This window comes from Callorhinchus milii, unplaced genomic scaffold, assembly GCF_018977255.1.
Source record: "Callorhinchus milii isolate IMCB2004 unplaced genomic scaffold, IMCB_Cmil_1.0 Scaffold5, whole genome shotgun sequence".
In the NCBI taxonomy this organism is placed as follows: Eukaryota; Metazoa; Chordata; class Chondrichthyes; order Chimaeriformes; family Callorhinchidae; genus Callorhinchus; species Callorhinchus milii.
In genome coordinates, this window is record NW_024704746.1 from 65,882,820 (window position 1) to 65,896,799 (window position 13,980).

General features: G+C 42.0%; 1 protein-coding gene and 1 non-coding gene across 2 annotated transcripts in view; both read left to right on the plus strand.

Annotated features, from left to right (window-relative positions):
• The window catches only part of usp6nl (USP6 N-terminal like), a 111,181-nt gene that overhangs the window by 38,026 nt on the left and 59,175 nt on the right, over window positions 1-13,980 (plus strand). Inside the window, 2 exon segments of the mRNA XM_042334851.1 lie at window positions 7,984-8,057; window position 8,858. Coding sequence (XP_042190785.1) covers window positions 7,984-8,057; window position 8,858 — 75 coding nt within the window.
• trnaa-ggc lies at window positions 10,207-10,278 on the plus strand. The gene has a single exon. It is a non-coding gene; the product is annotated as a tRNA-Ala (tRNA).

A 13,980-nucleotide genomic window follows, 5' to 3' on the forward strand; every position in this document is an offset into this window, starting at 1 on the left:
ACTGGGTTACTGTACCCTGCGAGTGGTTTCACTTCATTTAGTGAAAACGTTTCACTTTGAGTTTGCCTCATGTAAATGACTGGTTCGAAATGAAACTTTAAAGTGACAGGAGCCTGCAGGCTTGTTTAACAAAATATTGTTTTCAGTTCGCCCTGTCGGCTTGTACGATTCTTGGGGAGAGAACAACATTTTTGTTTCCAGATGCCACCAACATGCCCAAAGCTAGAGATTTATACATTTGTCCCACAAGACCCACCGTCTGACCAAACCGTGATGGAAACAGTTGAGCCGGTTATCTGTGAGCAGTTGTGATCTTGTATTCTGTATAATAATCAATAATAATAATCTTTGCATTTGATATAGCGCCTCAAAGCACTTCACGGAATACACTGTAAAGTGAATTGTGGGTGAAGTGCGCCAGTGTCCCACAAACAGTCGTGGATTGAGTGACCAAATCATTATTATTAATTTTTTTTTAGGGGATTATTACCCCCGGAAAAGCGATCTGCCAATTGACTAACAACTGGGTTCCTACTTGCTGCTCGGAAAACAAAGTCGTGTGGAGCCAAGGAAACTTGGCCAATGTTTTGCTCTGCCCGGGAATCGAACCCAGGTCTCTCATTTTGCGAGGAGAGTGCGCTAACCACTGAGATACGGGATTTCATGGTTGGGTGGTTCTGTTTGGACCTTAGGCTGATGTGACATGCTGGTTCCCATAAAAGTGGAAGCACTCCAGGTTGTTGAAGGCCAACCCCGAAGGCCAACACTGGAGCAGCTGAAAGGAAACTGGGTCAAAAAAAAAAGACAGCTGGAATCTGACACAGCTGCATTGCTGTGTTAGCTCACTTCACTCTGTCGTCAAATATTTGGTAATAAAATAACAGTGACTTGGTTTGACTATATTTTACTTGGCTTTGGGGTATCATTTATATAAATGCAAATGTTGAATGACTCAGGGAATAATGCTAGTTTACCTAAAGTGGTTCTTCAGCTCCATACACAAAGCTCTCCCTCTCTTTCCTGTCCACAATTCTCTTCTCAGCTGGTGCAATTTGGTGCTCCCTATGGTTTGTTTAGATCTCCTGTCATCAATGGTATGGCTTTGCTGCCTCCTCTGGTCATGTAACACTAAAGAGTGCGGGACAGTTTGGAGTTTGAGTGCGAATCCTTTTAAAAACAATCTTTTTAGCAACGTCAATTAACATGGATCTTAATAAGAAAGGCTGCAAAGGAGAGAGTCGTGTAGAGCGAAGGACCATTTGGCTGCTTTTTTTTCCTCTACTATTCTATCCTAGAGAAGAATCTACCTGGATATAAGGGCAATATTATAATCATTTGGTCACTCAATCCATGACTGCTTGTGGGACATTGCTGTGTGTTGCATTTTGGTCACAAAATATACAGTCAATTCACTTTACAGTATATTCTGTGAAGCGCTTTGGGACGTCTCAACGATGTAATAAGGCGCTGTATCAAATGCAAGGATTATATATTAAATTCTCAGCCAAATTTGGACTTGATATGTTTGCTGAGGAGAAAAGAAGGGTTTGATGCTTGAGGGGAAAATGTAGCTCTTAAAAGCTGCTTTAGCAATTAAGGAGCTGTGAGAATGTCATATGAAGACAGAGGAGATGGTGATAGAATGTTGTAGAATAAATTAGACCGAGTGGAATAATGTTGTAGAACGATTTAGATTGAGAGTGCAGTCATTGAATGCAAGAGGTTGTAACTGTTGCCGGTAGCGTGAGAGACATAAAACACAATCTCTGGAAGAGAAAAAGCACAATATCCTTGTCAGCTCATAGAATCTATAATTAAGGTCCAAACAATTTAGCAAATCCCTGAAAAGTAATCTGTGTCGCATTGTGAAGCAAGCGATAAAAGGGCAAAATATTGTCCTTAACTGCATCAATAGTTAGCTTTAATGGAGGGAGCTTGCAGCAGAATAGGCTGTGATGAATGACTTTCTCTAACGCTGTTGGTTCTGACTTTTTTTGAAGGGACTAGTGGAAATCCAGGTTTAGTGATTCAGACAAACATCGTGGTTCGAGATTGAAGGTTCACGCACACTGAGGATGTGTAAAAGTTGATGAAACATCCACTAGAGTTGGATGGTGAATGGAGGAGTTCACTAATATGGACAAAAATAACAGGAGAGCATCAGCAACAGAGTGGAATCATCAGCTAATGGACGGAGAGGGTTGGATAATGAGGAGGAACTGAGAGATAATAGAGTTCCTGACTTGATGGGAAGAAGTCAGATGATCACACTACTGAAGTGCTCTGAGACACTGTCCTGCTTGAAGGGCGCTTCCAGGCAGGGTGAAACCTTGGGCAAGTTTCCTTACTCCATCCAGAGCCTAATAATAATCCCTCCAAAAACCCAAAACAATAATAAATTTGTCATTTTTAATCTACGACTGTTTGTGGGACATTGCTGTGCGCAATTGGCTGCCGGGTTCGCCCACAAATATACAGTCAATTCACTTTACAGTGTGTTCTGTGAAGCGCTTTGGGACCTCCTCCCGATGTGAAAAGCACGATATCAAATGCAAGGATTATTATTATATAAATGCAAGTTATGTTTGCCCTATTCGACCGTAATGTGGAGTGTAATTACTATGTATTTACAGGCAAACACGGCCACCAATTTGTAAACCATTAGCTAGCAATCAGATTGTTGACCATAAAATTACCTTATCTTTGAAATGGTATTGTGGGATCTTCACTGTCCGCCTGAAAAATAGGCAGTTGGGACATTGATTTCATGTCTTATCCGAACAATAAGGACTGGCTTGTCAGCCAAATCCTGATGCGGGCTTCAACCCATAACCTTCTGACCCAGAGACGAGCGCTACCAACTGATCCGAGATGATGTACATTTCAGGATAGACAGCAGTAATTTAAAAGATAATGATACTGCCATAACTTTGATGGAAGGCTGTAATCTGCGATTATTATGCTCTGTATACCTCTATTTTGTTGTTCCGTGGCTTCAAATACATCACTCTACACATTTTCTTTGACATTGTGTTGAAATCAAATCTCATCACACTCTTATTTTTAACTCATTCTTTCACAATACTTTACTTTTTTCCCCCAGAAGCTCAAGACTATAGATATTCTTGCCTCACTCAAACTCCTTTTGTTCCTACGCTCGACAGGATTTTGAACCCCAAGCTTTATATCACCTATAACCACTTCTCACTCTTACTCATTCTTTCCAAGTACTTTATAAGTTTTTTTTTACCTGGTTTATGTTTACGTTTATGTTTACCTGGTATTCTCTACAATATTAATAGTCCTTGAATTTGATATATTACCTTATCAGGTCATTGAGACGTCTCAAACCACTTCACAGAATATATTAAAATGGATTGACTGTATTTGTGGGTGAAACCCGGCAGCCAATTGCGCACAGCAGCGTTCCACAAACAGTCGTGAATTGAGTGACCACATTTTCTTTTGAAGGATTATTACCCCCTGCAAAGTGATCCGCCAATCGACTAGCAAGTTCCTACTTAGTGCTAGGTATACAGAATTTTGGGTTAAGAATTAATTGCTTCCATTAGAAGAATAGACGACAGCTAGTGTTTAGTTATATTATGCTTAAAATATTCCCACTCTCTGTGAAGGGAACATTGTACTGTACTGTGCATCATAAATTAAATGGACACTGTAAACTTAAGTGGAGCTGTGAATATCAGGTTCTTGTTTGCAGTGTGGAAATATAATGTAAAAGAAAGTCAGACTTTCCACACAGACTTAGCACAATGCATCATTTTATTTCAGAGCGCTTCATATAGCGCTTCTCTGTTGTAACTATATTTTGTCACATCTGGATTATACATGCGTAATAGTCTTGCAAAGACTGAAATATATCATTTCAATGAACAGCAAATGACAGTCACTTTTAACTGCATACTGTTTACAAGGCAATGAGACTGAACCATCACATTGCATGGATCTGACAAACTTATTTATAATCAATTTATATACAGTATAATGCTATTGAACGCAAGTGCTAGATTGCAATGTCAACATGTTATGGGATGTAACTCTAATAAGCCATAACCTATATACCTTTATATAGAAAACAATTCATCTTTCCAAGAAGCTGCAATCGGACGTCTAAAGTGCATAGAATGGGACAGAACTATTTAGCAATGACCCGCATTGCGATGAACCACATTACAATGCATTCCTGAACGCACAAAGTAGTTATTCTGAGGTCATCGGTGTAATTGATGCTTGGAATTGTAGAACAAATTATGTCCAGTTGCAGATAATTCACATTCAGTTCTTTTTTTCTTGCGGGTTTGCTGAAAATCTCTGGCTGACTGAACAAGATCGCACAATTCCAGCCTCAGCACATTTTGCGGGGAAATGTGAAGGTAGTCTGCAGTGTACCTGCAGGATGACATCTGCAGTTTATTTGCTTGCAACCCTCATGTCTGGGCCAGTCTCCCAAGGATCATAAGGAATTCACGTACAAGGAGCCGGCATGTTCTGCTTAGGTGAGAACTGTCTGCATGAAATAGGGGATACAATCTGAAGCACATTTAGAGATATACTGTATATTCCCATATTTCTCACGTATGGCATTTGTGGCAGGATATTTCTTGTTATTAGCAATTTTTATTGATACCTTTGGCCCTGGCTGCACTCAAAGTTTCCCCACTGTCTTTTCCAATAACAGTAATTGCCTTTTTGAAACGCACTAAATGTTTGATACACAGTTCGTAAATGTCCTTCCTCGCTTTGCTTTTTCTGTCCTTGGAATGTTATTGAAGCAGGGGGCTATGCTTAGTTCTTGGTACTTTAAGGACAGTCGTCTATTGTCAATATATTCATAAATATGTCAAATATTGGGCGCAATTATTCACTGCATATAAACTGTAAGCACAACTGTGTTATGCCTCCTGTAAACCATGTGTACGGGTACAGAAGGAATCGTGCATGACCTTAATTATGTAAGTAATTAGAAGGAAGGGTTAATTATATACTTCTGTTCATTGGTTAATTAAGAGCGCTTGTAATTCACTCTGTGTGAACATTTACACAGTCCATATATAATACAGCTACGTTTGTACATGGTTTATACATGACACTTAATAAATCCTATATTTTGCAAAAGAAAACTTAAGGAAAACCAGCTTAAAATTTATGGCTCTATTTAAGATTTTCATCAAATTCTGTACACTCTGAAATACTATGTCAATTGAGTAAATCTAAACCTAAGTGGAATTTTTCCCCCCAAGTGCCCTGTTTTGATGCTTCTAGTTGCCAAGGTGTCCCATACTGATGGATTTGTTATTTGACTCATTACCACCAGCTATATTTTTTAAACTTTTTGGGCCTATATTAACCGTTCTGGACATGTTTAACTTGTATTTTTGGAGTAATAATACGAGCCTTTACATGTGATATAACGACTTTCAAGTTTGGAGGACGTCTCAAAGCATTTCATAGGATTTACTGTAAAGTGTAGTGGCTGTGTGTTTTATAAGCACTGTTTATGAAATCCTGTAACTTAGTGGTGAGAGCACTCGCCTCACAAGTGAGGACCTGGGTTTGATTCCCCGGCAAGGTGAAGCGTTGGGCAAGTTTCCTTACTCCACATTCCTCTGTTTACCTAGCAGTAAATCAGAACCCGGTTGTTAGTCGATTGGTGGATCGCTTTTCCGGGGCTAATAATCCCTTCGAAAAAATAATAATCTAATAAAAATAATCCTCCATCCACCCCGATCCCAGCACTTTGGGACATCCTCCTGACATGATACACGCTCTGCAAATGTAATTTTGTTGTTTTTATTGATTTGGTCACTCAAGGTCCAAGGTGATGTGGACGCCCTTTGGCCAAGCATTGTGGGAGGCTACCCCGCATGGGGGGCACTAAATAAATGCAAGTTATTATTGTTGGTGGTGCTTGCCATTATTTATGTGCGTGCTTGGCCATGAATGTTGATACGCTACTTGAGCCTTTCTCGGCTTCAGGGGATCATGCTCACGATGCAACAACAACAAATTACATTTGCATAGCACCCTTCAGGTCATAAAGATGTCCCAGGGCGCTGGACAATCGGGGTTTTTGTTTTAACGCGTAGGCCAAATTTACAACTCCCTTACCTGGGAGTGATTACGGAAGGTTTGAGAAAGAGAGAGAGAGAGAGGAAGAAAGTGAGAGCAAGGGGGAGAGTGAGCATGAAAGCAGTGTGGGGGGAGAGAGGGGAAAAGAGAGCGGAAAAATGAACGGGCATGGGAGGTGTAAGTAAGTGGCTCTGGAACTCCATCCCCCAGTGCCTTCGCCGCTTCCTCCCTTTCCTCCTTCAAGGCCGGTCTCAAGACCTTTCTCTTTGACCTTCAGCCTTCAGCTCCCCTCTCCACTCTCTACCCCCTCCTTGCTCCCTCCCTTCCCTCCCCTCACCCTGACCATTTCCCCCCTCCTCGGGTCCTGACCCAACGGTCCAGCGCCTTGGGACGTCCTCCCGACGTGAAAGGCGCTCTATAAATGGAATCTTGTTGTTGTTGTTGTAAGTGAGTGTGTGAGAGAAGGGAGAGCAAGTGAGAAAGGTGTGAAAAGTGAGCGCGAGATAGAGGGGTTGGTAGTGAGTATTAAAGACTTCGAAAGTGAGTGTGAGAAAACGGAGAGTGATCACGAAAGATCAGACGATGTGGAAAGTTCTTGCTATTCCTGCGACAGGCCGCTCGTCATTAATATTTATTAATTGATCAGCAGAATGCGTACGCACTGGAGACTGAGCTTGAAATTTGTTGGATGAATTGATTGTGCTTTTGGTCAACATCCCCGAAGTTCCAATCTCTCTCCTTGGTGGCCTCCCCACCTAATCCTAATTGTTGAGTGTTTGAGACATTTTATAGGAAAGATGCTATGTATATTCAAGTGATATGAAAGTTGTTGATTGCTTTGTCCTGATAATTGATATTCTTGTCTCTTATGCTTACGCACAAAAATTATATCAGTTCTCAGCAGGGAATTCTTACTATATATATATATGTATGTATATTGGAGTAACTAACATTTTAGCTGCTTGAGTTCAAAGGCATGGCACTTTGAGCAGTCCATGGGAGAGTGCTAGCTTCTCAGCTAAACTGACTTAAAGTGGAGTCCTGTAGCTCAGTGGTTAGAGCACTCTCTTTGCAAGTGAGAGACCTGAGTTCAATTCCCGGCAGAGGGCGAAACCTTGGGCAAGTTTCCTTACTCCACACAGAGCCTAATAATAATCCCTCCAAAACCAAAAACAATAATAAATTGGTCATTTTCAATCCACGACTGTTTGTGGGACATTGCTGTGCGCAATTGGCTGCCGCGTTCGCCCACAAATATACAGTCAATTCACTTTACAGTGTGTTCTGTGAAGCGCTTTGGGATGTCCTCCTGACATGAAAAGCGCTATATCAAATGCAAGGATTATTATTATTATTATTAAATACCCCGCTAATAAGCTAAATTCATAGTTGAAGTACAGTTGATGCTTCTTAATTGGAATATCCACGTAATATCATTTGCCAAGAAGAAGCCTCAGTGGAATGTCTGAAAGATGAAATGATATCTTCATTTTTATTGTTTTCTTTGATTGAAAGATACAAGGCACACTGATCGTTTCACACAGAAGTAACTTTACCTCTCCACTCACAAAATGAGTTTATCTTAAACTGGAAATCATTTACCGTGCTCCCTGTTCCTGTGATTCAGTGTGTGGTAAGATATTTGTTTAGTCCGGAGCAAATTCAGGAGACGTGCTTCCATCCTGGTATGTGAATTTGTTAGTGCGCTAAGTTATGACTAAGAGCTACACCCTGTTTCATTACGTAATGCTATCAACAAGGAAATGGCTATTTCCCAATCAGTTAGTGTAATAGTTTCATTGTAAGCTGGAATGGACTTGTATAATACATGCCTAGATAAAGACGACTGAGGAATTGAAATGCTGACCCATTCCTTTTCTGGTTTACCCGCAGATCCAGATGTAGAACCAGACGCGGCAACCAAACTTGCCCAGGAAAGAGCCGAGATAGTGTCGAAGTATGACAAGGTAAAAGCTTCACCATATACTGTTTGTGTGAGACTGTCTTGTCTCGTTGCTTCTTACTTACTGCCTGTCGGACTTGGAATTTCTATCCGATATGGACTATCAGAGTAACTAAGATGATTAAAACAGAGTGTTTTTGTATTACATGCTTAAAAGATTGTGAGAAATTTCACTGAATGAATAAATACTGCCTTCAACTTCTGCTCATCTGATACAAACCTAGGAAGCTTTTCATGTTTGAAAGCGTACTTGAATGAAGAATTGCGTACCTGCTTCCCAGCAAATGACAAGTTTTCCTCCGTTTGCCATTGAATTTCTTACCAGAATATCTCAAGGAATAAAACTTTTTTTTAAGCGAGGTTTAAACTGTTGGTTAGCCAGTGCTTATAAACCTCATCTAGTGATATGCAGTGCTCTATTTCTGCCACTTTTATGTGTAAGTAAGTCTGTGTTTGTGTGTGTATGTGTGTGTCTGCACAATTAAACTACACAGTATAATACTGTGTCTAATAGTGAACTGATTAGATAAAGTCAACTGCTGATCCTATCTAGCAAGTGCTATGCAAAACACGGCTAATTAACTGTTATCTCAGGAAATGTTCCCTTTTAAGCAGCTATTTTTATTCACAACCTATTTTATTGATTGGCAGTTAATTAAATGGGATGGTAGACATTGATGATTGTTTTCCTGGGTGTTAAAAATGTCACAATAACAACGTGCATTTATACAACGCCCTTCACACGGGGTAGTGTCTCAGAGTGCTTAACAGTGCCGGTGCCGGAGCCTAACGCCGAGCTGGGAGGGTGGGTGGAGGAGGTGATCGTAAGCACGGTCGAAGAGGAAGGTCTTCAGGCGCGATCTGAAAAGGGAGAAGGAGGGGACAAGGTGGAGGGATTGAGGGACGTTACTTGTCTAATAAGCATGTTGCTAGTCTCTGCATATAATTGGGTGAAAAATGTGATGTTTCATAAACGATTTTATCTCATCAAATTTAAATAACTGGTTTGAGGGCAAAAAGCTCCTTCCTGCAAACATGGCACAAAGGTTCCACCCCAAAATTTCTTCACTACAGTACCAATTGTGGAATTGAATTTTGAAACTAAACTCTGGATCAAACCATTGTACTGACACTGGGGGGAGGGGGGGATTCTCGCATCTAATTTGTTATGAATCAGCTTTTTTTTACCCAAATTAGAGGGAAAAAACCTTATTCGCTATTATCATTTAATTTTAACATGAGTTTTTGTATTTAGAGTTGATTTAACACAGCAGTAAATCGAGTCTAACCTTTTAGTACCTTTATTGCAGCAGTATTGTTTTTTTTCCTTGTCAGAAGCTGGAGACATGTATGTGAAGCGGTACATCTAAAATGTCAGTTTCCGTCAAGCTTGTTTGTGTTATTTGGTATTGGGTTAAGCTTCCAATTTTCTCCCTCTTGTTGCATAGTAACATATCCTTATTTTTGTTTGTTCCCTCTGGTGAGATATACAAGCTGGATCAGTTCAAGATGCGCACTTAACAGAATCCAACAAATCTGTGGCCGACAATCCTATCCCTTCCCAAAGTTAGAATGGATTCCTTTAATAAAACGGGAGTTCTCGTGTCGTAAATACAAAAGTGGTTACCCACTTTTTGTGTTAGGAAAGTGAGTGTAAGGTGCTATTAAATATTTTGGTGCGCCTTATTGCATCAAAATATTTAACAGCACCTTAGACTAATGCAGTGGTTGTCAAGTGTAGTGACTATAAGTAATTGTAGCAGTCATTTGGATACTGCAAGGTTCCACAGAGATGAATGACCATTTGGAGGATCTCTGGCTAATAACCTCGGAGAAATGTCTGTCTCATTTCGAATGGTGTCATGGGATCTTGGACATCCACCTGAAGCGTGGCAGATGAGCCCTCAGTATAACTTCTGAAGCATGGCATCCCGACAATGCAGTATTCCCCCCCTTACCCCCAGGACTGCACTCGAGTTTTAGCCTACACTATGAACTCGAGTCCTATTTTGTACAGAGAATCTGCAACCTTCTGATCCAGGTTGCCAGCAGAACCAAATTTGAAAAATAAACAAAAACCCTTTGTTATAGTGCCTTTCACATCAGGAGAGCGTCTCAAAGCGCTTCACAAAATTTACTGTAAAGTGCATTGGAGTCCTGTAGCTCAGTGGTGAGGGCACTCGCCTGGCAAGTGTGAGACCTGGGTTCGATTCCCAGCAGGGCGAAACCTTGAGCAGGTTTCCTTACTCCCCACGCCCAATAATTATCCCTCAAGAAAAAAAACAATAATAAGTTGGTCACTTTAATCCACGACTGTTTGTGGGACGCTGCTTCGCGCAATTGGCTGCCACATTTCGCCCACAAAGTATACAGTCAATTCACTTTACAATCTATTCTGTGAAGTGCTTTGAGACGTCTAGAAGACGTGACAAGGCGCTATATCAAATGCAAGGATTATTATTGTTGTGTAGGGCAATTTGGTAGCCAATAGCACATGAGGTCCACAAGCAGCTGTAAGGTGAATAATCTGTTTTATAAATAATAATAATAATCCTTTGATTCAGCGCCTTATCATGTTGGAAGGACGTCTGAAAGTGCTTTACAGAAATGACTATGAATTGTAGTTACTATTTTTAAACAAAACGATTTATCTGGTGAATTGTTGGCGAGGACATGTGGGGAGACTTCCTCCACGTTTTGATTTGTGCCATGGGATCTTAGACATCCACCTGAACATGAACAGGCAGATGGTATCTGAGTTTGATGTCTTGTCTGAAGGATGGCACCAGCAATGTGATGCTCCCTCAGCACTGGATTGGAGGATCAGTTAAGACTGTGAGTTCAAAGTCCCAAAGTGGGGCTTGAATCCACAAACTTCTGACTCCGAGTGCTGCTCAACCGAGGCCGACTGACACCTAATAGGTTACTTGGCCAATAGAGATATAAGTGGAATGACTAGAATGCTTTACAGAACTTTATATTTCCCCACAATGCCTGACCTTTGGCCTACGATAATGCGCTTATTCCTTTAATGAGGAATGCATCAAAATTTTTTATGAATACTGGCTCAGTGTACCAACCATCAGTATGTCGCACTTCTTGTTCACCCAATCAATGCACTTTGCCCTGTCTTAATGCTCTCTCAATTTTGTTTGGCTCTTAACGTGGAAGCATTGCAATCAGTACAATCAGGCAAGAAAATGGGGAGCTCGGTCCAAGTATAGCAAACAATTAGTAAACCCTGTATCTGTCTCGTGATAGATATTGCATCTCCAGTTTGTTAAGCAGACAGCAGAAAACCCAGCTTTTATTGTTGGACTTGTTAACAGTGCAAAGCTGTGAAAGTCAGCGGACTGCGTGGGCTGTCTTACCCAGTGTCAGTGTCTGTCCTCTTCAAAAGTAAAGTGATGTGGCCAGGCTGTCATGCAAGAATATGAGCGAAGCAAGAATTTCACTCAGTTAAGTCAGGCATCTGCTTATCCTTCTGCTTATTGCATAAGCTTATGCCCTCCCTTATGCCTTATGCTTAAGCTTATGCCCTCCCTACGTCTCACTCCCCAATCCACTACCCGGTGCCTCCGCTCGACTGGCACCAACCTCCTGCTCATCCCTTGCACCTCCGCCTCACCATCGGAGTTTGCGCTTTCAGCCACTACTCCCCGAAACTCTGGAACACTCTCCCTCAGTCCCTCCTCCTTGCCTACTCTCTGCCCTTTTTCAAGTGCCCCCTGAAGACCTTCCTTTTCAACCGTGCTTATGGCCACCTCCCCCCCAACCCCTGGCTCGGAGTCAGGCTCCGCCACTGTTAAGCGCTCCGAGACTCTATCCTGCGTGGAGGGCGCTATAAAGTGAAGTTGTTGTTGTACTGCTAATGCAGCACTTTGGGACGTCCTCTCGACATGATAGACACTATACAAATGTAATTTGTTGTTGCTGTTGTATTCAGGAATTGGACGCTGTTTCAGATGCACCTCCAAATTCAATACCGTTCCAAATAGCCACACACATCGCAAGCGGCAATGTTTTGCCCGTTTCTGATTTTGAAATTCTTGATAAGTCGATTGTTGCCTGGACCTCTGCATAAATTGTGTAAGATTCAAAAGTGAAGTATTATTTGCTGATCAACAGTTGTTGACGTAATGCATGACACCACAGGGAGGCCTGATCCAGTATGTTGGCTCCCCAGTACAAGTTTCAGTTAATTTGTCTCTTCCCCCCTCTCTCCCCCTAGCCTCGGAACAGTTAAAGGCAATAATGCTGATATTAGCTCATTCTCTGACATTTTAGTCTGATGCCTTCGTGCTTTTCAAGGCCTTTATCTACTAGGCTAAGCATGCTAATAGTTAATTTTGTTTCCTGCACTGGGTCTTTAAAGCAGTTCTGTTTGATTTTGTGTTGAGATTAGACGCTGTTGGCATTTCCTGTTGACGGAGCTAATGGGAGCAACATTGGATTATTTTCCTGTGTTTCGATTGGAAAGACCCTGCAGTTCAGCTCTGGTTTTACTCGAGTTGTTTTAAGTTTGACGAAGTGGTGTTTTTAATGTTGGCATACTGTAACTTTACTGGGTTTGAACTGTTTTTGCTCTTCAGTTAGCATTTTTCATCTTGTACTGCACTTGGGCAATCATGTATCCGCTATGCAACTGAAGCAATGGTTGGTTTATAAAGGAACAAACCATAAAGTGGTCTCAAACCTAAGATTTTGGTAGTAACGTGGAATCCTGTAGCGTATTGGTTAGAGCACTTGCCTTGCAAGCGAGAGGACCCGGGTTTGGTTTCCTTTGTCCACACCCTCTGTTTACCTAGCACCAAGTCGGAAACAGGTTAGTCAATTGGCAGATCGCATTCTGGAGGTGATAGTCCCTTCAAAAAAATAAATAAATATCTGGTGTGGGACATTGCTGTGCGCAATTGGCTGCCAAGTTTCGCCGACAAATTATACAGTCAATTCACTTTACATGCATATTCTGTGAAGCGCTTTGAGATGTCTCAACGACGTGCTATATCAAATGCAAAGATTATTATTATTTTCATATAACACAAATTTACGTGGAGCTACAAACATCTTAAAGCGCTTCACAGACCATGTGATGGTTGGATAATTTTACGCAAAGGTAGCATGAATGTCACACAAACTGGTTCCATGACAGCACTTGAAAATTTAAAGGAATCTTATCCGGTGTCCTCGCCAACTATTACGTCATCCGCTCAACAACCATTTGAAGTGGCAGACGGAAGCTCAATTTGACATCTCATCCAAATGACGTCACCTTTGACAATGCAGCATCTCCCCAGTACTGCACTGGAATGGCAGCTTAGTCACCGGGTTAACAGACCTGGTGTGAGCTATGCTGATCGAAGCTATGCTGTGTGCTGTTCCTGATTTTGAGCCAATCTCTTTGATGTTGGAGGAGTGCTTCTCCTATTAAGGAGTGTCTGACTTTGTGCTCCTCTGTGCCTAGCAAATCTTCACTGACCAACAGCTGAGGTCAGCTGATCTACAACAACAACAGGATTCCATTTATAGAGCGCCTTTCACGTCGGGAGGCCGTCCCAAGGCGCTGGACAGTTGGGTCAGGACCCGGGCATTGGGGGGAAATGGTCAGGGTGAGGGGAGGGAAGGGAGGGAGCGAGGAGGGGGTAGAGAGTCGAGAGGGGAGCTGAAGGCACGGTCAAAGAGAAAGGTCTTGAGACCGGCCTTGAAGGAGGAAAGGGAGGAGGCGGCGAAGGCACTGGGGGATGGAGTTCCAGAGCCTCGGGGCTGAGAGGCTGAAGGCCCGGCCACCGATGGTAGGGCGGTTGGGGCGGGGGATGTGGAGCAGACCGGAGCCAGAGGAACGGAGGGTTCCTAGTCTAGACTATGGATCTAGACTCCATAGTTTGAGGATTTGGGTTTACACGAGATCTCGGAGCAAGTGGTGGAAT